This window comes from Apus apus, chromosome 23 (genome assembly GCF_020740795.1).
Source record: "Apus apus isolate bApuApu2 chromosome 23, bApuApu2.pri.cur, whole genome shotgun sequence".
NCBI classification, from domain to species: Eukaryota; Metazoa; Chordata; class Aves; order Apodiformes; family Apodidae; genus Apus; species Apus apus.
The window spans coordinates 3,816,425-3,841,516 of NC_067304.1; the positions used below are offsets into that span (position 1 = coordinate 3,816,425).

The window sequence follows — 25,092 nt, forward strand, 5'->3', positions numbered from 1 at the left end:
ATCAGAAAGAACCACTGAGCTGTAAATCATCTGTGTTTGTACAGCACTGAGCACAGCAGAGGCTCGGCTTGGGATGGGGTGACTGATGCTGGGATAACATAAAGAATAAGCTTCTCCCTCTGGGGAAAAATCCATTTGGAGCTGGTGGTTTTGAGGAGCCCAGGCTGTGGTGGGGGGAAGGAGAGCTGGTTTGAGGGCAACCCTTTGCTTGGAGGTGTTTGAGGAGCCTCCTATGCTGCTTTGCTCTGCAAAATTCCCTTTCTTGAGCCCCCTGGGACTGCCAGCTCTTGGGGTGCTGTGATGTCTCTTGGGGCTGTCCCCTCTGCGTTGCTCCTGAGCAGGGGGAAATGGTGACACTCTGGTGGCCTGAGGTGCAGATGGCCAGGGAGGCTGTGCTGTTGGAAATCAATGGTGGGGTTTGGTGGGGGAGGGTCTTTTTCTGGGGGCAGGAGATTCTTATTTTCACCAACCCTGATATGAGCCATGAGCACCATGACCTGGCTGGGGAGGATGAGGGATGTGGGTGCTTGCTGAGTTTAACAGTTCCCAGCTGGAGCTGAGAGCAACTGCTTATAATGGGTTGGGGTGGTGTTGGTTTTTTTTTTTCTGATATCCTCCCCTTAAACCCTCTGCTGCCTCTTGTCCATGTTCCATCCTTTGGGGTGTCTGCACAGCTGCCCTGGACTCTGTGCTGGGGTGGCTGGAGTGACCAGGGCACGACTGGGTGCTGAAACCTCCTGTGCCTGATGGGCTGGTGGGAAGCAGCACCTGGGCTCATTGAGGGCCACATTCCTGTGTTTACCCTCTCGGTGGCTGTTCCCTCATGTTGTCCTTGGTCGAGACAGGCCAATTCTTGCAGCCCTGGCTCTGCTCTTGGTGCTTTCACACTCAAACATTTCCTCTCCTGCCTCCGCCAGACCAAAGTGCTATTTCTGTCACAAACCTCTGCAGAACAAACAGGCCATGACTGGGAAAAGGGGATAAACTGATGGGATGGGGGGGACCAGAGATAGCTGGGATGCTGTAAGCCTATGGGAAGGCACTGAATTTGTGATCTCCCCATGCCAACAAGAGCAGGTTTGCTCCATGGCCACCCTCCATCATCCCCTTTGCTTGCAAGAGTGGAGCCAGATTTTGCTCCAGACGTAGAACAAACCAAGTGCCCAGAGCCACGTTGAGGGCTGCAGCCTGTCTTAGAAATGTAAAAGGATGTCTTTGAAGGTAGATTCCAAACTTGGACACCGAAAGAAATTCCTGCAGGAAGAAAATTCAACAAACAAAGTCCCTTTGGCTGAGTTTGAAATTTGTACTCACCAGATTTGCTGAAGGTTTTTGTGCTTCCTGGCAGTGGGAGCTGTGTTAGCAGCTTCCCAGGGGGGACAGGGTGATGGAGAAGGTCTAGGGTGTGAAACCTTTCCTTGTTGGCATTGCAGGGTGGCTTTTGTGCAAGTAATTGCCCCATTTGGTGCCTCAGTTTCTCCTTTCAGTGCCCAGCTGAGTATCTGCTAGCAAGATAAAACCCCATGAAAGGTGTCCCCAGGGATTTAGGCACTTTTGACTAGTTTTTAAAAGCAATTGGCATGGATCTCCTAACAGCAAACACTTTCCTTATTGATTCTTATCCTTCTCCAGCTGGCAAACACATGTCTCCATCTCGACCCTTTGTTTAAACAACATGAAATACTGATGTGGTTTCTCCCCATTCCTCTTCCTGGCTTGTGCTTGAGCTACCTGCTGGTTTTTAGGCTGTAGGGTGAGGGCTGTGCCCTCAGAGCATCCCAGCCCAGCAGGCAGCAAGCAGCACTCACCAGCAATACTCCAGTTTGGGGGTAAGGAGAAGGGCACTGGGTTGGGAACAAATATATGGAAGAGTTGTGGGGAGCCTGTGGTAAAATAGGGGAGTGCAGTGGATGGAATTTAATGTTTTTTTCTTTGGGGGGTGGGCTCTTATTTTGGCTGTTTGAACCTGCTGTTGGTAACCACTGTCAGCTGAGTGTGGGAGTGCAGGATTGGACCCTCCTGGAGGGCTGCCAGGCTTCGGTGGGTTTTGGGCTGGGCTTTCCATGAGCCAAAGCAGGTCAGGTTTCCTGGCTCCTGCTGCAGATGGAGAGGGGATGGCTTGGGGGGAGGGAGAGGACCCACTGAATCTGGTATCCCAGGGATGCTTGGGATGAAGTTCCCTGTAGGAGGGGGATCCCCCTGGCTGTCGTGCCCCCCCTGGGACTCCTCGCTAGTGCCTGGGCTGCATCTGAGAGCTGTGAATATGCAACAGGTCCCAGGCTGCCTCGGAGCAGAAATATCCCCGTTGATCAGGCACCCAGCAGCCCCAGGGGTCCCTTGGTCACGTCCCCTTAATGCACAGTGGTTTTCCAGCCTGGGACCTGAATGAGGTCCCATGCAAAACCCAGTGGTCCCGTGGCACTCAGCTGCACAGCCCCGCTGGGGCTCCCCCTCCTTTCTCATCGTTAAGGATTTAAATTAAAACTCATCACCAGCCGGGAGGGAATGAACCCTGCGTCGTGTTTGGTGCTGCCATCTGCCAGGCAGGAGCAGGGACCCCAGCGCGGGGCTGGCTCCCTCAGCAGGGATGGGGCTGTCACCGTGCGGGTGGGGGGCCAGGGTGGCACAGCCCGGGGTGCCACACGCCGAGCCCCCCTACCCCTTCAACTCCCTTGAAATCCCACCACGCCTCTGCAAAGCCCCGTCCCGAACACGCGCTCCCGGCGCGGGGCCCCTTAGCAAGGGAAAAGGGCTTTACTGAAATTATTAATTAGCTCTGGTTTTTTTGTTTTTTAAAAAAAACCAACACAAAAAGGGCTCGGAGCAGCCTCCGCAGCAGCAGGAATTGTGATGAAACGCCAGCCCTCCGGCGGGCAGGCCGGCCATGTGCGCGCCGCCGGGCTTGGCTGCCAGATAAAGACGTGATTGTTGTCATCGAGGCTCCGTCCCAGCCCTCCCCCCGCCTCCCCACACCCCCGGCCACAGGCTCCCAGGAACAAAACCCCCCGCTCTCGGCCCAGGGCTCCACTCGTGGCGGAGCCGCGGTGCCGGGAGGAGGAGGAAGCCAGAGAGAAACTTGTCTCGGGGATTAATAAGAGGCAGGAGGAGGGAGAGGTGCACACAGGTAAGCTGTGGGCAGGTGCTTTCAACCCAGCTCTTCTCACCTTGCCTGAATCTCCGAGTCAGGACACTGCTCTGGTCCACGATGCTCCTGCCCTCTCCAGCCTCTCTTACAAGCCAAACATCATCTGCTCTTCCTTTCTTTTTTGTTTTGGTCTCCCCTCTCCTCTCGGTTTTTTTCCTGTTCTTTAGCAGTTGAGGGGTTTGTTCCTTCACTTTTTTCTCTCGCTGCAGGAGTTTTTCTCGGCGTGGGGCAGGCTGGGGTGGAGGGGGGCAAACTCGGGGCTGCAAAGACAGAACAAATTCCCGCGTGCGGTAGCGTTGCAGAGGCAGCCAGGTGCTTTCCGGGGGTGCAGATGAGGTCCCCTCTTCCCCCACCCCGACCTGTGCTCTCACAACCCCACACACGCTCTGCAGCAGGGGAGGCAGAGCAGGGAGTACCGGGGGTGGGGGGTGGCTGCACAGCCTGAGCTGCGCCCAGGAAAGCAGGAGGGGAATCGTGGAAGGAGGGGGAAGAGGCTGAGAAGGGAGCAGACACCTCCCGAGTCAGGGCTGCTAGCAGGGAGCCTCCGGTAGCATCGTGTCCCTCTGCCTCCCTGCGCAGAGCACAGGCTCCTGGTTTCCAGCTGGATGTGCAGAAGGGCTGGGGAAACGGCAGGGGCTGGGGGGGGCCACGAGGGGCTGCTCCCCTGGGAGAGGGGCTCAGGGGGGAGCAAGGATTTTCCCTGCCCCGCCGAGGGGACCAGCATCGCGCCGCTCTGAGAGCAAGGTGCAAGAGAGCAGCCGAACAGCACCTCAGGGGCACTTCAGCAAGCTGGTTTTCTGCCCCAAATGTGGGTATTAAAGCCCTTCCCTCCTGCCCGGCAGGCAGAGCCGTGCCTGGACCACCCAGAGCCTTCCCAGGGCATGTAACACCACTTCTGCTGCCTCCATCTCTCAGATTTGAGCCAGCTCTTGCTCCAGGCAGGCAGGAAGGTGCAGCCCCCTCCCCACCACCCCTCGGGGTCCCTTTTGGAGCCAGCTCTTTGTCTCTGCTCCGGCAGAGGCAGGAGGTGATGGAGGAAGCAGCAGGGCAGTGATGTTCGCTGAAGTCAGATGGAAAAGGCTCATCCCAGGCTGCCCTTTTCTGCCTGTTCGAGTGTTTTAGGAAAAGCATCGACAGGGCAGAAAAGTGGAAATTCATCCCCTTGGCGGCTGAATGCAAAGCACGTCGCGCAGGAGGGTTTGGAAGCTTTCCTGGGATTCTGGGATCGTGGGGCCTGCCTTATGTGGTGCTGGCCCGATGGCATCTCGTGAGCTGCTGGAGCTGCCTCCCGGGAAGGATCTTTCCCTTGGTTCTCCCGGGACAGGCAGCGCGGAGCAGAACTGCCCGATGTCCCTGCTTCCCTGGGGAAGCGGTTGGACGAGGGGATGAGCGTTTTCACCTGGGAAGAGATAAAAGCGGAGTTGTGGGAGGTTTCCTCTGCCCTCGGGAAGAGGCTGGAGGGGAGGGATGAGGCAGCAGTAGCTGATAAGGCATCAGAGCAGTTTCCCTCCCTCGGGGAAAGCGGAGTCGGGGGGTGAGGGGAGCAAGGAGCGGGATCTGCTCGGGGGGAGCAGCGTGTCCGGGGGGCGGGGGGCCGAGCTGCGGTCACTTTGGCATCATTTTCTGCCACGATTTGCTTTTGTCTGTGTCCAGGCAGTTCCACTGTGTGTGGCAGAGAGGTCTGTGAGCCGGGAGCAGCCCTGCTTCCCGGCAGGGAAGAGTCGGGACATGCAGGGAGGTGGAGGGAGGAATCGCTGGCACAGAGAAGGCAGAGGGAAGGTGTTTAGTGCCAGGGCTGCTTCCCACGGACCCTGCTGCGAGGGGAGGTTGCCGGAGGGAGCAGTGAAGGCGGCGAAATCTTTCGCAACGAGTCTGGTGACCGTGGTACAGTGAGGAAATGCTCCTGGCACGCAGCGGGATGTAGGAGCCGCGCTTTGCCATCCCCGGGTCCTGCCTCGGAGCGTGTCCGAGCAGCTGCCCGGCAGGGTATCCCGGGCCACCCATCCCCTGCCTGGACACAGCGTTATCCCGGCAAGGAAAACGCAGCAGGAACCGATTCCCTGCCTCGGCCAAGTCCCGGCTCCGGGCCCAGCCCCGCGGCTGCCGCCGGCTCCGCTTCTCCCTGGGAAAGGGCGAGAAGAGCGAGTTGTTGCATCAGGGCTTTGCTCCCCTGGGGACCCCGGGGACGCCTGGGTGACAGCGTGTGTGCCCTCCCCTCCGAGGACAGGCTTGCGCTGTGTTTAGCCCTTTTCCAGCATTCCCAGCTCTCCAGCGCCGCTGGAGAAGGAGCTCCCTGCTTCGGTTAGAGCTGATCAGACCCGGATTCTTGCAGAGAGAGGAACGGGCTGTTGCGGTGGTTGGACTTGAGGGAAGGAGGGAGCTTCGCTGGCTCCTGCCGGTTATTTTTAGCTCGTTCTTGTTCTGCTCCAATGTGCAGACTTCCAGGCTGGGTGGGTGCAACTTTTCCAAACTGGGAGCTGCAGGGATGATGGGGATTGGGGGTCCCAGTGGAAAAGCTGTGAAGTGAGCTAGCGGGTATGGGCGACGGGCTGGAAAGGATTGTTGATCCAGCCATCTTGATCCAGGCTTTCCCCTCTTCTCCCAAAGTTAAAAGCTCCCATTATCCCTCCCAGGCCCTCCACAGGAGTCCCAGATCCATCAGTGATCCAGAGCCAGCTGTTTTCTGCATGTCCAGCTGCTGCAAGAGGAGGGCAGGAGGCACCCAAGGGAGAGTGTCAGGATTTCTGCCCGTGACAAATCCCCCTGTGACCTTTGCATAACTCACTCTGGCCCCGGAGGTTGTGATTTTTGTCTGCCCTTGGCTCCAGTCGTGGGGCTGGCAGTGAGCTGGGGGGCAGTGACACACAGGGAAGATAAACCATTTGGAAAGCAAACACTGGTGGCATCTGGGGCTGGAATTTCCAGCTGTTGTGCTGAATTTTTGTCAGTTGTAATGGGATGACTGAGGGAGCAGCTGCTTCTTTCTGGGAAAAACCCTGGGCTGGCACCCGGTGGGTGCCTTGGTCTTGCACCCAGACCAAGCTGGTCAGCCCAGCCTGTGGCTTAGGAGGTGTCAGAACTGGTTTTTATCTATGAATTGAGCCTTTGCTCTGCATCAGGCAGCTGGTTTCCTGAATGTGTTCATTGCTTCATGCTTGAACTTTATTCCAGTTGCATGGATTCCTTGTGGCTACCTGGGATCCGAGCTGTCCCGTCTGGCCAGGACCAGTGGGAAAGGTTGAAGGGAGGCATTTGCAGAGTGGACACTGTGCAGTGGCTCTGGCCATGGGTTCAGCAGCTGGAGCTCCTGCAGGATCAGGGTGTGGGATTTTGAAATCTGGCTTCTTGCATTCACGCCAGTAAATTCAACTGCATGAAACTGGATGGAGAACAGACTGCTGACTGCGTTGGGTCCAGGGAGAGCTGGCTTTGAACCTTCCAGCCTGTTGGAGGCAATTGTAAAGCTGGTGGTGGCCTCGGGCTCATTGCATCCCCGTTCCTCTGGCTGCAGGGCTGCTGTGGGAGTGCTGGCTGTGAGCTGGTTTCCTGCAGATTGCTTGAAAGTGGGTCCTGTTTCCCCTGAGCAGGCTGGGGAGCAGCGGGCAGAGCTTGGCAGGGAGAAGCTGGTGGAGACCAGCAGCAGAGAAGGGTGGTGGCAATGCTGCCAGCCTGGCTGCCATGGGGCTGTGGCAGCCCCCGTGGGCATGTGGCAGCAGATTTGCAGGAGATACAGCAGATAAAAGGGGCTGCATCTGCCTCCTGACATCTTTCCTTCTGTGCTGACAAATGTCACTTGATGCTGCTGCTCTCTAGCCTGAATTTCTGGCTCGCTGAGGATTTCTGCTTTGTGCCAAGTCTCTAACATCTGCAGAGTTACAGCCTCACAGTGAGGGGATGGCACAGGCTGTGTGGGGCCAGGTTGTTCCTGGAAGGGCTGGGAGCTCAGCCAGCTCCTGAGACCAACGGGGTGACAGCTCTGCCCTGTCCCCCACCCTTGCTGTGACACTGCCTGGGGTGGCTGCTGGGTGGCCTGAGCTGAGCCTCACCCTGCGAGTGGAGGGAGCTGAATGCCTGGATTGCAGTGTGTCCTGGCTGGAATATCATGTCCCAGCTGCCTCCTCCCCTCTGCAATGAGCCAAAGGCAGAGCTCAGCCCCCAACACTCCCCCAAGCGTTGCTGGTGTTAAAATCCAGGTCTGGGGTTTGGAGCAAAGGCAAAATCCCATGGAAAGGTCTGGGATAAGGTGGAGGGAGAGTCATGTGCTGGGAGGAACGTGGCTGGGAAAGGAGCAGGGTGCTGCAGGGCCAGGGAGGGGACTGCACGTAGAACAGTTCCCTGTCACGAAGTTCTCCGTTCTCTGCAGCTGATGATTTGAATCTGAACTCTTACAACACAGAAACATGCACGTACAGCCCCAAAGGGGACTTGCTGCAGCACTGCTGAGCTGAATATCTGGCAGCTTTCGGGGCCCCCGTTGCTCTTTCCCTGTTCCTCCCTCCCCCCAGCGAGATGCCAGAGCTGTGATTGAAAACAGCAGGGCTGGGAGGCTGGTAGGGTTAAACAGAGCCAGATGGGAGGGAGGGAGACAAAAAGGAAAGTAACAGGCTGGGCCTGGAGCTGGGGGGGAGCAAGAACAGGATCTTTTCTTGGAGAAAGTCAATTACTTGGATCCCCAGGAATGCAGGGGACAGCATCAAAGGGAGCCAGGCTGGCAGCTCTGGGAGCAGTGGCCCATGGAGGAGCCCTCAGGACATTCTTGGGTGGGATGGGGTCCGGTGGGAAGCTGTAAGCAAAAGGGAGTTGGTGTGGCCAGGGGCTGTCCCAGCACTGGTGGTCTGTGCTGCTCACTAGTGGGATGAGAGCTGGGGACATTTCCCTGCCACTGCCTGGAAGCAAAAGCCCTGTGCCCAGGGCAGGCTGAGCAGAGGGGGGCTGGCTGTGCCCCCAGTGCCAATGAACCCCTGTGTGCCAGGGAGCTGTGAGCTCTGCTCCATCATGTTGTATGGAAGAGAGCAAAGGCTGAGGACACCCCGATTTCTCTCCACCATCACCATCTCAGGAGCCACCATCTTTTCCCCATGTTCTCATCCCAGCAGCTCTAGCTTCCACAGCAGTTGCTCCATTTCCACAGGAGATCCATCTTCCTTTGAGTCTCCTCATCTTCCTCCCTGTCTTCCTCATCTCACTTGATTCCCTTTCCCACCCTGGCTCTGCCTGAGCTCCTCCATCTGCCTCGCCGTGCACCCAGCTCAGCTGTCTTCCTGCTGGGGTGACAAATGCTGCTGGGAAAAGCCTGGCGAGCACCCCGAGGCGTGTGCCCAGGAAGCCCACAGCCTGGGCTGCTCCAGCTGGCCCTGGGGAGTGTGGAGCATCCAAAGCACCTTCTGCACGGGGCTTTTTGGGGAGCTCGTCTGCAACAAGCTGGATCCCTCCATCCTCCAAGGCATGGGCTGGAGAGCTGCCAGCCACAGTCCTGCAGGGATGGTGGCTGCTGTGCCAGGCAGCAGCAGGGAGGGCAGAGGGGACAGGCAGCCTCCGTGGGCTTGATAACACAGAGAAGAGGGAGAGGTGGCTTGTGTAAGGGGTTGGGATGGTCTCCAGGAACAAATCTCTGGCTTGGGGCAAGCAGAGACTTCACCTGAACCCTCCGGATCTCCCGCTTCTGCTGGGACTCAGAACCAGCCCAATGCTCTGCAGTGGGACTGGAGGTGATGGATTCATTATTTGGGCAGCACAGGGAGCTTGGTAACCAAACACCTTCAGCACTGCCCATGCGTAATCTTCCAAATGCCCTTTTTATCACACGGCCTTGAAACTGGGCTGTCTTGCATTAAATCTTCGTCCCTGCAGCACAGGACCATCCATCTTTGCTGCCCTGCTAACTGCTCCTGGCCTCCCGATACTGTTGCTCAGCCAATTTCCTTCTGAATCATTAATTTTTTGGCTCAAGTGCAAAATTAAGCCTAATCCATCAAGGCTTCGGAAAGGGCAATCCATCCTTTGGGAAAAGGGCACAGGGATGCTGGGACTCTCCGGGGGGCAGGCTCTGTGGGGCAGTGCTGGGGGTGATGTGTGGGGAGAAAAAAGCCCCAAAGAGAATTAGAAATAACACTGGGTGGGTGGGGGGGGGGTTTGGCATAAAGCTGAGCCAGGGAGAGGGGATCTCAGTGAGTCATGCTCTGGAAAGAGGTTGGATTTATGGATAACTTCCAAGGGGAAGGAGAGAAAATAGCAGGTTACTGGCAGGGCTGGGAGGTAAATTCCTGCCTGTCAAAGACAGCAGTGGTGGGTGGAGATGGGAGATGATGTGGGACCTAAACAAGGTGCTTCTTAACCCACCTCTTCTGGTTGTCTCCCTCAGGGAAACATCTGGACCATGAAGGTGGCCTTCAGGTTGCTTCTCCCACTTGTTCTTGTGCTGATCTGGGAGGTGAGCGGGCAGCGGAGGAAACCTCCCCGGAAACCCACCCGCCCACCTCCTGAGTTCGTGGAGCCTGTGGAGCCCACAGAGCTGCCCCCACCCCTGCCACCAGGTCCCCCCTCCATCTTCCCTGACTGCCCCCGGGAATGCTACTGCCCCCCAGACTTCCCCTCTGCCCTCTACTGTGACAGCCGCAACCTGAGGAAGGTCCCGATCATCCCGTCCCGCATCCACTACCTCTACCTCCAGAACAACTTCATTGATGACCTCCCAGAGGAGTCCTTCAGGAACGCCACGGGGCTGAAATGGGTCAACCTAGACAACAATCGCATTCGGAAAGTGGACAGGCGGGTCCTGGAGAAGCTGGAAAACCTCATCTTCCTCTACATGGAGAAGAACCAGCTCAAGGAAGTGCCTGCTTTCCTGCCGCCCAACCTGGAGCAGCTGCGTCTGAGCAGGAACCAGATCTCCAAGATCCCTGCTGGGGTCTTCAACAAGCTGGAGAACCTGGTGCTCTTGGACCTGCACCACAACAAGCTAAGCGATGGGGTCTTCAACAAAAACACCTTCAAGGGACTCAAGAACCTCATGCAACTCAACCTTGCCCACAACATCCTGAGGAAAATGCCTCCCGGGGTGCCCAGTGCCATCCACCAGCTCTTCCTGGACAGGAACAACATTGAGGACATCCCCAGCGACTACTTCAAGGAGTTCCCCAACCTGGCATTCATCCGGCTCAACTACAACCAGATCTCTGACAAGGGACTTCCCAAGAATTCCTTCAACCTCACCAACTTGCTGGTGTTGCACCTGGCCCACAACAAGCTCACCAACGTCCCTTTCATCAGCCCCAAGCTGGAGCACCTCTACCTAAATAACAACTCCATTGAAAGTGAGTTGCAGTGGCTGGTTGGGGGGCTGTGGTGAGGTCTGGGAGGGGAGCAGATGGGCTTCGGGGTGGCGATTCATTGAAGAAGGGCATTTTTTTACCCAGTGGCATGTGAACCTTTCAAAAGGGGACACAGTGGTGAGATAATCGGGGGGGGGTCTTTGTAGGCAAACAGGACCCTGAGGGGGATGGATTTGCATGTGGGAAAGGATGGCCCAAGGATTAGGGTGGGACCTGGGAGCAGAGCTAAATTCTCCATGATGCTGCAGGACTTTTCTTGTTCATTGTCACAGGCAGCTCTTCTTTGGGGCCACCTGCCTTCTCAGTAGTTCCTTCCCCAGCGGGGCTCAGAAACAGGGATCTTTGAAAAGGAGAGCCTGTGCACATATTTGAAGAACAGATGCCAAAGACACAGTCAGGCTGGTTAGAAATAACCCAGCTCAGCTCTCGAGCCGAGGAAGGAACGGGAAGAACAAGGCTGGGATGGAGGTTGCCTTGGCAAACCAAGCAGTGCCAGTTCACACCATTCCAGGCAAAGTGCTGCAGTTTCCTGGGAGAGGTGCTGGTCTCTGCAGTGTCTGCACACAGCCAGCACATTGGAGAAGAAGGCAGAGACCTGGTCACCCCAGATGTTTCTGCTGTTAGAAGTCCAGCAACCTGCTGGCCTCACCATCCACAGGGCAGCAAGGTTGAGCCAGGAAGGGATGAGCAGGAAAGCTGCTCTTTGCTGACAAGCGCTTGAAGTGTTCTGGGCTATGATGCCAAGGAGGGCCCTCACAAAAGCCCTCACAAAGCCACATCCCTTCTCTCAGGGGCATGATTTCCAGGGAATAATGATTCAGGGATGAATTCCTAGTTCAAACACCAGTTAATCTGCATTTTCTTTAAGTGACACCAAACTGGGGCCAAAGGAGACCTTGGGACAAAGGTGGTGGCTCCATGTCACGGGCACCCAGGTCCTGCTAGGGCTTACCATGATCCTGCCTGGCTACACACATCATGTCCCAGCTTTCCCTTTTGCCTGTTGTCCCCAGCTTTTATAAGGTTTCAGTCCCTGGAGCTGGATAAGGACCCAAGAATCCCTGGGTTTATTTTCTGTACCGCAGGCCCCGGGATGGGGAGATCTGCGTGGAAATCCAGGAGCAAGCAGGAAGCCAGTTCCTGACGTTATCCTCAGCACTGTGGTGCTGGAGTGCTTTTCCTTGATGTTTCTTTGAAGGCTCAGGGCTGGCTCATCAGGTTTCGTGTTTGAACTGATCCCTTTTGTCTCTCTCAAATGACACTCCATCCCTCCCCATGCTTTGGCTGAACGTGACCTACTTAATTTCTGAGCAAAAAGCAAGATTTTCCTCTTCTCTCTCCTGGGAAAAGCTGGGGATTCTCCCCCTTGGTAGCAAAGCAACCCTGGTTTGGGGTTCAGACCCATGGGGACAGGGACAGGCAGGGAGGGGGGACCTCAAACATCCCTCTCCACCTTCCCTTTCCTCTAACCTGCACCCTGCTTTTCCTCTCCTCCCTGCAGAAATCAACGGGACACAGATCTGCCCCACCTCGCTGATGTCCATCCATGACTTCTCCCCCTCTGACCTGGACAGTGTCCCCCGGCTCCGGTACCTGCGGCTGGACGGGAACCTCCTGAAACCCCCCATCCCCTTGGACCTGATGATGTGTTTCCGTCTCCTGCAGTCCGTGGTTTTCTAGCCCTGCCCAGCACTTGGCTCTCCCAGGACTTGGCTTTGCACAGAGACTCGACTCCTGTTGCTGTTTGACACGTGGGACCCTCTTTGCCACCCCTTTCCCCCCCTTGCTCGCACCTCCCTCTCATCCCCCTCTTGCTTTTCCCCCTTTTCTCCCCTGCAGTGGCCACGGACACGGGTGGCACGTGCGTTCTTGGGGACCAGAGTCTGCAGGACAGCACCGTGTGGCAGCAGCCACCCCAGGTGGCAGCATCATCAGCCCTGGGGTGGCAGCATCAGCCCTGGGGTGGCAGCATCATCAGCCCTGGGGTGGCAGCATCATCAGCCCGGGGGTGGCAGCATCAGCCCTGGGGTGGCTGCCACTCTCACCCCTGTTCCCTGCCTCCTCTGCCCTCACCCAGGCCAGCCCCAGAGCTGGCCCCGTCCCTCCCCTTCCCCCAGGCAGAGTTTCAGCAGGTTGGATTTGGTTCTAGCCAAGAGCATCTCTGGACGGAGCTGAGAAAATAAGCCCAGGAGCCACCACACCGCAGGACTTGGGTCATATCGCTCCAGGTGGCTGCACCTGGAGAACCCGGGATGGCCCTGGGGAGAACCCGGGATGGCCCTGGGGAGAATCCGGGATGGCCCTGGGGAGAATCCGGGATGGCCCTGGGGAGAATCCCCCTCGCTGGAGGCGGAGCAGGGATGGGCTGGTGTGCGGAGGGTGCTGATGGGCACCCTGCAGCCCCTGGTGCGGGGGCTGGGGGAGCAGGAGGGGGGCTGGGGGAGGGTGGGCGGGTCTGGACCGGCAGGACCGGCAACGACACCTCGTGGCCAGAGCCACGTCCCGGGACCCCAGGGGGGGGACACGATCCTCCCACCCGAGCCCTCCTCGGGGGGGCTTCACCCTGGGCTGGGTGTTATTCTGGAGATCGAGGGGCTCTGCCCTCATGGTCCCTCTGCCTTGACTCCCACCTCCTGGAAGTTTTAGTCTCTGTCGCTTTCTTGAACCAAACACGTGACTGGTTTTTGCCTTCTTTTCTTTTTTTCTAGGGAAAAGAGAAAAAAAAGAAAAAAAGAAAAAAAAAAAGGAAAGTGAAAGGAAAGGGACAAATGAATCTTTTGGAAAAGCTCTTTTTTGTATTCCCCTTCCTCCCTATTTTCACATGTATTGTTTCCCTCTTTGATAGCTGTACCTGCATATATAGGGTGTCTGGGTTTAGGGGGGCTATTCTCTTTTATTCCTCCTGATGATCAGGATTTAGATTTAAGGCCAAGCATAAGAGGGGGGGGGGGGGGAAATCCAATTGAAACAAGCATTAAAGCAGTAAACCAGAGAAACCAGCAGTTACCTCCTTTGTGTTCAGCCACCAAAACCGACAGGGGCACAGACAAGCACCATGTCCAGCTCCCTGGGAATGGGACAGGATGGTCCCCACAGACTGGGAACACACCAGTGACCCCAGTTGCCAGTGCCTGAAGGTTCATTACCCCCCATGCAAATCCAGGCTTGTTTTCTCATTATAAAAACCTCCAAATCTTCCAGTGGGCTTTATTGGGTTCGACAGGTTTCAGCCTTAAACCCGGAGACCCTATGTATATATTTATATATAATGTGTATATATACTGGTAGACTGTACAGATATATCTAGAGACATATGTAGTTCTCAACTGATTTCAACTTAATGGTATTTTCACTCCTACTCTCTGCAGCAGTGAAAATAAAATGATTCACAAGGGACTCAGCGCCATGGTTGGACCTGCCTCTCTGATCCATCCTCATCTTCCTCTCTGCACACGAGCTGCTGCTCCAGGCAGGGTCAGGTTTTCCTCCTTTGGGGCAAAGTTTTCCCCATGGTTGGAGTTTGGGAGACCCTGCAGGGGGAGGAGGAAGGTGGGCTGGGGGGTTGGTTGTGGTTGAAGCGATGCTGGGTTGGACTCTCCAGCAGCACCAGCATGAAAGCAGCAGGCACCCCGTGGTGGGCAGGCTGATGGAGCATGACCCTGCTTTAATGAGCAACCTCTGCTAATTAACGAGAGGCCAAGCTTAGCTGCAGCTCCCAGGGCCGTGGCTACAGCTGATGGGTGTTGCTGTCCCTGCAAAGCTGCTGGGAGAAGCTGAGGGCTGCTTGTCAGGGCAGGTTGCATGAACTTGGGCTGAGCTGTCCCCACCTCACCTTCCTGGTCCCTGAGAAGCTGGACTCATGTCCCCAAGGTGAGTTTGCCCCAGGGAGCAGCACAAAGAGGCTTCAGGGCATACACGGGGGCAGCCAGGGTGGGGAGGCATCTTTCCAACCCCCAGCAACGCTCCATCCCCAGGGCTGTAGCTGTCGGGGGGGGGATCTTGTGTGGGTCCCCTCCAGCAGAAGGGGTGTGGGCAGCGACTGAATCCTTCTGCCCAGCGCTGCAGCTTCAACCCTCTCCCCTCGCTGCTGCGCTTCCCCCACGTGAATCGTGAGCCTGGGGGGGAGTGGGGGGGTGGTCGTGGGCGCGGGTGTGAACGCATGGGCTGGGGCTGGGAGGCTGCAGGCTGGCAGCTGCGGGGGGCGGGCGTGTGTGTGTGTGTGTGTGTGAGCGTGAGCAGCGGGCACACAGCCAGCTCCCCTTTTGCTTTGGAGAAGAAAAATCGCCTGATCTTTGTGATCGGGACATGAATCACGCACCCGCGGGCAAGTCAGACCTGTCTCCACAGGGAGCTGAGCACCCCAAAAGCAAGGGGGGTGTGTGTTTATTCTCCCTGCCAACGGTGCCTGAGCCACCTTGGGAGTGGGAGCTGAGCTGTTGGTGTGGGAAGCCCCCCTGTCCCCTCGTTAGAAGGCTGGAAGCCCCTTGTTAGTGGGGGCCAAGTGGGGCTGTTGGGGTGGGCACCCTCAGCATGACGGGTGCTGATCTTCCCAGAGCTGGGGAAGGAACTGTGGGAGCACTGGGGTCCGGCTGGATATGATGAGCAGCAGTTTGGAGCAGGAAGAGTTACTGGTCAAATCAAGCTCCCCCCTTGCAGCTGGGACCCCCCCCCCCAGACCACTTGTAGGACCTCCCCGTGCTGTGAGGGTTTGCACTGCCCCTTGGGGTGGTACTGAGGGTGCTGAGGTGCTACTTTGGGGGACAAAGGCATAAATGGGCACAAGGATGGATAGTGGCTGCTTCTCCAGGGCAGCAAACTGAGGACCCTGCTGTCCCCAGGACCCCCACTGCCTCAGGGACCCCCCACCAGCCTCAACCAGCCCAGACTATTGCTTTGCAGCAGTTCCCACTATGCTGGGCTGCCGGGCAGGAGGTCCCCCCCATATCTCCCCCTGAGCTGGGGCAGAAGGTGCCATCTGAAGGCTGGGGCCCCTCCATCCACACTGGACCGAAGCCCCCATGCCCTGGGCCATGGGGGACTCAGCTGCTGACCCCAGAAAAGTGCCTGCAGCCCCTCCAAGGAGCAGAGGCACTGGGTCAGCTGTAACGTCACCTCCCCTGCCCCAGCTGCCACATCAGCTCCATCACAGTGGCTGCTGAGCCGCCTAATGAGGGGCTTAATGAAGATTAGAGGCAACCCTTGGCTCTGCTGGGGCTGCCCTGGCAGGGGGGGATGCTGGGGTTGAGGGGGGCTGCCAAGGTCCAGCCCCACTGGTGGGGGACTGCCGAGGGGTCCAGCACAAGGACTGGCAGATGGGTGCCACGTCTCGGGTGGGTGAGCGTGTGGGCTGCGAGCTGCCTGCCAGGGAGAAGAACATTTTTACAGCCGTGGGTGGCTGTGTGTGCACAAGGCTGCCCAGCAATGCCAGGAGCCCGTGGGGCTGCTGTGCCCACCCTGGGGGGTCCCAGCCCCACATCCCTGACAATGACATCCCTCCCCTCCCAGAGGATGAAGCTGGGCCATGCCCCCCCACCCCCGCCAAGTTGAGCCCTTCATGGGGGGGCATCGATCAGCCCCCCTGATACAGGGCATGTGGGTGCACCCAGAGGGAGGATGGGGAACATCTCCCATCCTATGACACCCACCTCCCCCCTCCCCTAACCACCCCAGTGTTTCCAAAGCAACAGTGAGCAGAGGGGCAAGTGGTGCTGGGCCCCACAGGAGGTGAGTTGGGATGGATGAGCTCAGTATCTCCAGCCACCTGGCTGCTGGGGTGGGCCTGTGCAGACCCCAAAACGCTGGAGAGCAGTGGGACCCACAACCCTCCCCAGGGCTGGGATGCTCATGGGGCCCTGGGGTCTCACCCAACTGGAACCCAAACCAGCAAGGGGGGCTGCACCTGGTGCTTTACCATTCCTGCATCCCTAGGGATGGCCACAGCTGGAAATGGCTCTCCAGACTTGAGCTGGTTGGGACAGGGATGGAGCTGGCTCTGTCCCCTCTGCTCAGAGCTGTGTATCTCCATCACCCATGGGAACACCAGGGCAGGGAGCACAGTGTGCCCCCCATCCCATCCTGCCCTCCACGCCACCCTGTCCCCAGCAGCCACAGAGAAGCCTGGGCTGTTGGAGAACAGCCATCACTGGGGCTGGCTCACCCCTGGGGACAATATAATGTCCCAGCAGGGGGTTGCTGGCTTGATTGGCCACATCCTGCCTCTCCCCCCTCCTCTCCATGCATTAAAAACCCGGCAGCCCTTTCCTGGCCAGTGCATCAGCCTCTGGGAGCAGAGCAGGATTGTCCCACACCAAGGAGGAGGGGAAAGGGGGTATGTCCATGCTGTCTTCTTTCTGCTCCTCCAGCATCAAGCACAGCCCTGCAGGGCTGGGGGGGCTCGGGGGTTGGCGATGTACTGGGAGGGGGTGTCATTGCAGTCATAAAGGTTTGATCTGTGGGAAGGCAGCAGAAATCTGGGAGCAGCACCCTCAGCTCCGGGTGCAAAAAACTCTGGGCTCGGTCGTGGCTTTTGCTTTGGGAGAGACACGTGGGGGGCAGCTGGTGCCCCCACCGGGGGGGGGGGGGGACATGGGTGGGCAATGCTGCAGTGCAGGGGGCACGGTGGGTGCTGGGGACCTGCACACAGGGGCTGGCTTACAGGTGGGAGTGAGATTCCTTTGGGAAGGGACACCAGCAGGTTCGGTTGGGGGGGCTGCCAGGCTCACCCTGCAGAACTGGGGGTGTCCCTGGGCAGGCACCTCTGTGTGCAGGGTCTAGTCACAGGGACCTTGTGGCCTCCAGTCCCCTGGCACTTGCTTTTCCAGGATGCTGGAGGCTAAGAAACAGTATCCCAGGATTTGGAGCTGGGTTTGGAAGGGATGGGGGGGACTGACTGGGAAAGCAGCCGAGTGCCAGGACTCTTGGCGTGGTTTCTGCTGGCTGCTGGGGCCAGCGACCAGCTTCACCCATCGCCTCGGGGGGCCAGAGCAGAACCCTGGCCCCCTCATCACCTCCTGACCCCCTCACTGCCTCCTCTGGGCTGGGAAAGCCGGGAAGCAGGGGGGCCCTGCACAGCCTCGGGGCCTCTCCAGCAGAGCTGTCCAGCCGAGCGTGAAATGGGCTGAAAAGAAAAGGGATGGTGGGATGTTCCCGGGGGCGGAGGCCACTTGTCCCCCAGTCCCCATCAGGGCTGCAGAGCAGGGTGGCTGCGGCCAGGGCGTCTGCCCTGCCCTCCCACCCCTCTTTGCTTTCACGGCCTTGTAACCATTTCAGGGCACTCGGCCCCATCCTGCCCAGCTTTGGAGCTCTGTGCCCCTCAGGACGATGGTCCCCAGTGCTGCTTTTGGAGCAGTGACCCTGGCTGGGTGTAGGATGTGGACTCTGGCCTGGCTGGGCATCACCAGCCTGTGTCTGGGGGCAGCTTGGGCTGTTCCAGCCATGAAGGACAGGAGGAAGGCAGAGAAGCTAAAAGCTGACTTTGCACTCTATGAAAATGTGGACCTGGACAACTACGACCTGACATTGGACAACTATGGTGAGATCCTTGACCTGAGCAACTATGAGGAGCTCTATGACTACGGTGACCTTGGTCCAAAGGTGAGGGGGACACGGGAGAGCACCTGGTGCCTGGGGCAGGTCTTCATGGGATGCATCCCAAGAAAGAGGCTTGGTCTGGGGGATGGAGGGGGCACAGCTGGAGAACCAGCCTCTTGCACAAGCCTATGAGCCCTGGTGGCTCTTCCACTGCACTTGCTGGTGGCAGGAAGGGCTTTATGTGCTCCCGACCTCCTCCAGCTCCCCTGGCCAGAGCATTGCTGCAGGAAAGCCAGGACATGAGGCTTCCTGCATCCCTCTGGGCAGACAGGGAGGGGGCTTTCTGAAATCCTGAGCTGGGAGAGCTCTCCAAGGAGGAGCTGGCTTTCCAATAAGACCTACCCAGTGCCCTCAACCGGGGTGCTCTATGCTGGTGTGGAGTGGGAGGACTCACTCAGCCCCCCCAGCCCTCACACCCAGGCTGTGTTTGCAGATCGAGGTTGGCACCCTGGCTCCTCGCCCCAAGGACCCTGCAGCCCACCCAAACGTGGGTGCCACGGCTGAAACCCCAAAGCTGCAGCCTCCAATCACTGCTGGCCCCATCCGCCCAGCACCCAGCCCCGTGCAGGGTGAGTGCAGACCCCTGGGTGCAGCTCAGAGGGGCACCCAGTGGGATTTGGTTCCCGTGGGACGCAGCCACATATCCCAGGGCTGGCAAGGCTGGTGCTCTGGAGAAAAGGGAGCAAATCCTTTTGTCACCAGCAGACAGCAGCAGTTATTTGCTCTGCCAGGGGTGTTGGGGGTGAGCCTTATCACACAGCAGGCAGGAGGGCTGCAGAGAGACATTTCTGGGAAACAAGAGCTCCACCAAAGCAGCAACATTTTAATGAGCAGAGGCATTGCGACAGTAGGACAGAGTAGCAATTAGATTAGTGACAATTAAAATCCTGTAGCGAGGGATAAATATCTTTATTCATTTTCTGTCACTCTGGACTGGGACAAATTAAGTAGGAGGCAAAGGGAAATTGTTGCCTTGCTGCTTTGAACTCCCCCACTAATGGATGCTGAGTCTCGCAGGCACTGGGGGAGAGAGGGAGCACATGCATGGGGGGGACACAGTTTTACCCCTCCTGCCACCCCTACCCAGCTTGCCAGGACCCTCATGCAGCTGAGACAGATGTTTTCCTCAATGCAAAGCTGTTTCCTTTCATTCCATTTCCTTCTGTGGAAAAAAAAAATGTGGGGGGCAACCAGCCCTGGGTGTACTGCTGCTGTGCTTGGCAGCCTGACATCTCCCCCTCTCCTGTGGGAGGCATTTGGCCCTGAGCACTTTCATTTATTAGCAGCTCTTTTGGCTGGGAGTTTCTGGCCCTTCCCTTGATAAGGTGCCCTGGGCTGTTTCACTTGATGAAGGTGCTGGGGCTGTGACAGCTCTGGGTGCTAAAGACGGGCGTGGGTTGGGGTGGGCATGTCCACCCGTCTCCCTGCACGCTGCAGGGGGGGTCCCAGGGGGGGACGGGGGAGCTGTGCCATGCCAAGGGCTGCCTCTGCACCCCAGCCCTGCCCAGCTGCCTGCTCTGCCTGTGCATTGGCACCTCTGTCTACTGTGATGACACCGACCTGGAGCACATCCCGCTGCTGCCTCCAGAGACCACCTACCTCTACGCCCGCTTCAACCGCATCGCAGCCGTCCGGGCCAGCGACTTCACGGGGCTGAGTACGTGGAGCAAGGGAAGGGTCCAGATCTGCAATGGGCCCCTTGGGGTGGAATAAGCAGTTCTGTATAGGTCCTTATTCATCTCCTGCCTCCTTTCCCACCAGAGAAGCTGAAGAGAATAGACCTGAGCAGCAATTCCATCTCGCGGGCAGACGCGGACGCCTTCCGCCTGCTGCCCAGCCTGCAGGAGCTCCTCCTGCCCCACAACCAGCTGGCAGTGCTGCCCCAGCTGCCCCCCCAGCCTCATCCACCTGGATGCCCGGCTCAACAGGATCCCCAGCTCTGGCCTCCAGCCCGAAGCTTTCCGGGTGGGTGCTGGGGCTGCCGGCCCAAGGGGATGAATCCAGGCTGGTTTCAGCCCAAACCTGTCATGCCAAGGGGTGACAGGGATGGTGCAGGGGGCTGGAGCAGAGTCGAGAGCAGGGAATTTCATCTCTTCCCCTCTTCTCACAGGACCTGAAGCAGCTGCAGTTTCTCCATCTGTCTGATAACCAGCTGGATTATATCCCGACACCCCTGCCCGAAAACCTGCGCTCCCTGCACCTCCAGGTGAGATGAGCCCAGACCCAGGCTTGTCTGTATCCGAGCCCACCCCTTTCTCCTCCACCTTCTCCTCCCCATCCCTTTGCATCTGATTTTTGCCCTTTGCCTCCCGGGCCAGAACAACAACATCCAGACCATGCAGGAGGACACGTTCTGCAACAGCCAAGACCCCAGCCAGATCCGCAGGGCGCTGGAGGACATTCGCCTGGATGGCAACCCCATCAACCTCAGCCTCTTCCCCAATGCCTATTTCTGCCTGCCCCGCCTGCCCACGGGTCAATTCTTCTGAGGCCCACGGCCCCAGTGCCAGGAAACCAGGGCAAACACTCCCAGACCCACCAAGGCCCATCCCAGACCCCTAGAATCCTGCTGCCCCATGGAAAATGTGGAGTTGAGGGAGATGCATTTAACTGGTGTGAGCTGAGTCCCTGTGCAGGGTGAACTCGGTTCTGGGGCAAACAGAGCAGGGGATGGGCAGCTCTAATAAAAAGAAGACTGTAAAAATGCCTTCAGTGTCATGTTCTCAACAGTGAGAGCAGCAGAAAGCCCTCACCCAGCCCCACCCCAGCAGCTGCTTGGTGGGTGGTGTTGTTTGCAAAGACAGGGACTTCCCTGGGTCCCATTTCTTCCTCAGTTCCCTCCAGGAAAGACCCCTCTGTGGCTGCTTTCAGGCTTTCCTGGCCAGGGATTGGGAGCTGCTCCAAAGAGGTGATGCTTTGGCCACATCAGGTTAGACCTGTGTGGTTGGGCTGTCCCCTCAGCTGACCCCAGCTCCCTCAGGTGGGTCTGTGAGGCTCCTGACACTGCCCTGCCACCAACTGGGGTGTCCAGCATGAGCTCTGTCAGGAGGGAGGGTGTCCCTGGCTTTGGGTCTGCTTCAGCACAGAGGAAGCCTGGAGCAGCACTGGAGCAACCCTGGAACCAGTGCCCAGGGCCCTGGGACCAGCAGGAAAGAGTCACTTGGAGGCAGCTAAACCACTTTCTATCATCCCAGCCTTTCAGCACCCGAAAATGACTGCCCAGTGGTGAGATATTTTAAATATAATGCATTCATCCTCTATATTTTTATACACATGTATAAAAACCACGCATACCATGAGGGGGATGACACATCCCTGGAGAATCCCAAACCCTGAGCTGAAACCACTGAGCTCAGCCCACATCCCCCAGGCCCAGGGGGGCTGGAGAAAACCTTGCAGGAAGATCATTCCTCCTCATGGGCAGGCTGCAATCATCACTGGGTGCTTCTGCGTGTGAGCCCTCTTGGCTGGCATGGAACCACAACATCATTTTGGTTGGAAAAGACCTTTCAGCTCATCAGGTCCAGCCATTAACCCAGCTCTGCTGAGTGCAGAGCACAGCACTGGCACAAGTGTGTCTGCGTGCTCCACCTCTCTCCCCTTGCCTTTCTTTACCATGCAAAACCCAACTCAGACCTGGATTATGTCCATCCAAAAGCCCTTGGTGAATGGGAATTTGGAGCTATTCCAGCCTTTCCTTTCAGGCTAAAGCCAAAGTGTCAGGATTTATTACTACTGTTGTGATGTCATCCTGGAAACAGCTCTATATCCATCTATCTCTCTATCTCTCTATCTATCCATCCCCTGTCCATCTATCCCCACCTCTGTCCTTCCCCATCCATCCTTCTGACACCTCTGCACCATCCTTCACCATCCTCCTGTGGGATGGAGCATTGCTGGGAGCCAGGCTGGGCTCCAGCAGGATGGAGTTGACCAACTTTTCCCAACCTAGAGCCCCGGCCCTTCGCCTTCATCCCACTAGATGGCAAGGCAGAGTGTTTGGAAATGCCTGACCTTAACTTCGGGACTGCAAACTCACTCTCCTGCTGTTTCCTTCCCTTTTGGGGTGGTTGGAGCACCTCCCAGGCATGCCCAGGCAGCTGGGAAATAGCCCAGGTGTTAGTTGTTGGCAGGGGAGGGATAAAAAGGAGCTGCAGGGGGGGGGGAGAAGAGTTTGCTTCGAGTGCGAGGAGAGCTAGGTAGGTGGAGGGATGTCTCTGGGGGCTGTTTGCTTTGCACAAACCCAACTTTTCCTAGAGAAATGGCTCTGGAGGAAAATTTGTTGGGGGACAGTTGAGAACTGGTGGTGCTGACTTGTGTTTTGTGGTTCTTGGGTCCCCCTTGAACCCCTGGGGAGGTGGGAATGGGCTGGGGCAGCAGGTCTGTGTCTTCCCCAGAGCCCTGGAGGGGGCTGAGGGTGTGTTTGGGAAGGAGCTGCTGGGGGCTCAGCCCTGGGGCTCTGCAGATGCTGTTGTTGATGGTGCTGTTGTGTCCTTACTGCTGCTGGGGTGGGGGGGAGAAACCAGCACCCATCCCTGCAGCAGGGGAAACCACAGCCCATGGGGAAACCACAGCCCCCTCCTGCTGCTCCCCCCAGGATCCCCCCAAGGGGTTGAGTGGATCCTGCCTTGCAGCAAGTGGGAGGGTGCAGAGCCCTCCCTGGGGCTGGAGATGGCAGTGGGTGTCCAAGAGGTTCTGCTGAGCCCTCCTGCCTGTGGGACAGCCCTGCCCCAGCTCAGCAGTGTGCCTGTGGCCCTGCCACCCTCTCTGTCCCCCCTGTGTCCCTTAGGAGGTGGCTGGGCAGGTGACAGTCCTGGCTCTGCTCCATCCCCTGGTGGCTGCTCAGTTGATGCCCTGGTTTTTGCCACCCCATTTGAAGCCATTTCTGGCTTTACAGGCTGGCACAGCTTGTCCCAGGCAGAGATGTGTGTGAGGGACTGTGCATCTCAGCTGAGACAGACATGGGGCTTCTACCAGCCCAGCTGAGGGGCCAGCAGTGGAGCAGCCCTGCTGTGGGCAGCAGGGAAGGGAGTGGAGCTGCCAGAGAAGGGAATTAGTGCAGGGCCCGTGTTGGAAGCTGTGAGCTGAGCTGTGCAAAAGCAAAGCATCCTTCTGATCTCGGAGTGTTTGCTGAGGAACAGCAGGAGCTGTGGGGCTTCAAAGTCACCTCTGATGGGAAACGGTGGCAGCCTGGTGGCTGGAGACAGTTAAATGATGTGAGATGGGGGAGCACCAGGGATGGATGAGACAAGTGGATGCTCCCAGACTGTTTTGTACGTGCAAGGAGCTGCATCCCCCTCATTACAGGGTGTGCAGGGATGCACAGGGAGAAGCAGACTCGCTCTGGGCACTGACCTTCCTCCTCTCCTCCTCTCTGGCTGGATCCATGGCTGCCCTCTCCCCAGGCAAACAGCAGGTTCTGTGGCAGCTGGGCAGAGGGCTCATGTCCTGCCTCTTCCCCTCCATCCCTCCTCCCTCACCCGGAGAGCATCTCGGTGTGTAATTCATGCAGCCCTTCTCCCGCTGTCTCTCTGCTGCTCAAGGTCACCTTCCTCTCCTGGGCTGGATTCTCACATTGATTGCTTGGCTCTACCTGCCAACGTCTCAGTGAGCTCCTGATCTCGCGCCAGCTCAGCATCTTGCCACTCACCAGGAAAAGCATCTCCATATGGGCCCCCCCTCCTCCTCCATCCTGCCCTCTCCCTCCACGCTCTCCTCCCAGCCCCGGCCACGCGTCATTAACCAGCACCAAAACAGAGACAGGGAAAGTCTTCAAGCCCTGGAGAACAGCAGCCTTCCCACTCCTCTGTCTCCTGGGGAGCAAGACATGAGCTTAGGTTGATTTAGGAGGAGCTGGGACAGTGTGTGGCATTCTTGCAGGCACTCGGCGTGCTGAGAGCTGCCTCCATCCTCTCCTGCTCAGTCTTGCTCCTGCAGGTCCTTGACCCCCAGCTCCTCTCCCATCACTGTGCCCATCCCTCTTCCTGCTGCCCCCTTCCCACCCAGATGTCTTCTCTGCTCTCCTCCCACCAACATGACCTGGAGCTCTGCTGGGCCATGTCCCCTGGCCGTCAGCTGGGGACACAGCCATTCCTTTCTGTCCTTTTGCAGCTTCTCAGCCAGGGGAGAACAGGCAGCTTACAGTGGGGCTGGGGGGGATGCAGGTCAGGAGCAGAGAGGTGATGGCTGGAGTTTGAGAGCTGGTCCAGAAATCAGAGCAGCTGGAGGAGGAGAATGGGGGTTTTACCCTCCCCAGGATCCAGGCAAGCTGGGAAGAGGCCACAGAAACAACACAGGTCTCCTTGTTTGGGACAGTGGCCGTGGCTGTGCCACCCCTGTCTCCCACCTGTGCTCGGGACAGGCAACCAGTGGATTTATTGGCCAAGTGCAAAATCAATGGCAGGATGGAAAAAAGCCACTGAGCTGTGGATGCTGACAAGCTCCTGGCCTCCTCCAGGCTAGAAATCACCCTGAAACGCTGCTGGGGAGGAAGTGCTGTGGCCCAACTTGCTCAGTGAGTGAGCTGGGATGATAACAGCTTTATTTATAGCCCTTAACTGGCTCTTGGCTCAAGGCACTGATTTGTGCTTGTCCTGAGCCATCGGTCAGGGTGGCTGTTTGTGCTGCCCAGGGCTGGAGTGTTCCTGAAGCCACCAGTGAGCTCCAACCACCCTGCCATCAGGGCAGGACTTTGCAGGGCAGGGTTTGCTGTGTCCCACCCTCTGCCCTCAACCCAGGCATCCAGCCCAGGCCCAGGCTTCCCCAAACTGTCCAGAAACTCCTTTTCCTGCCTATTTTTATGCAGCATCTCATATGAAGAAATCTTGATTAGTGCCTCAGGGTCTGAGAAGTTGTACATCCCTAGCACTAATGGACTAATAAACAGTGGCCACCCGAGTAGGAGCTGTTTTGCTCCTCAGTTTCCAGCTCTGTCCTTCTTTTTTAATTGTTTTTTTAATTATATTTTTTTGAAGGCTCCCAATGCTGGGATTCATTAGGTGGGAGCTGCAAGGGCTGTGGAGATGA

General features: G+C 57.7%; 2 protein-coding genes across 2 annotated transcripts; both read left to right on the forward strand.

The window, feature by feature from the left end:
• Positions 1–3,021: 3,021 nt before the first annotated feature.
• On the forward strand, positions 3,022–12,922 carry PRELP (proline and arginine rich end leucine rich repeat protein). The gene is made up of 3 exons (XM_051638998.1): positions 3,022–3,124; positions 9,507–10,458; positions 11,978–12,922. The coding sequence occupies exons 2-3, from the start codon at positions 9,522–9,524 to the stop codon at positions 12,154–12,156; spliced, it is 1,116 nt and encodes a 371-aa protein (XP_051494958.1). The 5' UTR covers positions 3,022–3,124; positions 9,507–9,521; the 3' UTR covers positions 12,157–12,922.
• Positions 12,923–16,774: 3,852 nt separating this feature from the next.
• OPTC (opticin) lies at positions 16,775–20,730 on the forward strand. The gene is given in 8 exon segments (XM_051638915.1): positions 16,775–16,804; positions 17,746–18,069; positions 18,500–18,635; positions 19,565–19,723; positions 19,828–19,955; positions 19,957–20,031; positions 20,177–20,272; positions 20,385–20,730. Coding segments are annotated over 7 exon segments (1,038 nt in total). The 5' UTR covers positions 16,775–16,804; positions 17,746–17,796; the 3' UTR covers positions 20,556–20,730.
• The last annotated feature ends 4,362 nt before the right edge of the window (positions 20,731–25,092 follow it).

Coding starts and splice junctions, on each gene's coding strand:
- PRELP (XM_051638998.1), top strand. CDS start 9,522: ATGAAGGTGGCCTTCAGGTTGCTTCTCCCACTTGTTCTTGTGCTGATC. Junction 10,459..11,977: donor AAATAACAACTCCATTGAAA/GTGAGTTGCAGT, acceptor TCCTCCCTGCAG/AAATCAACGGGACACAGATC.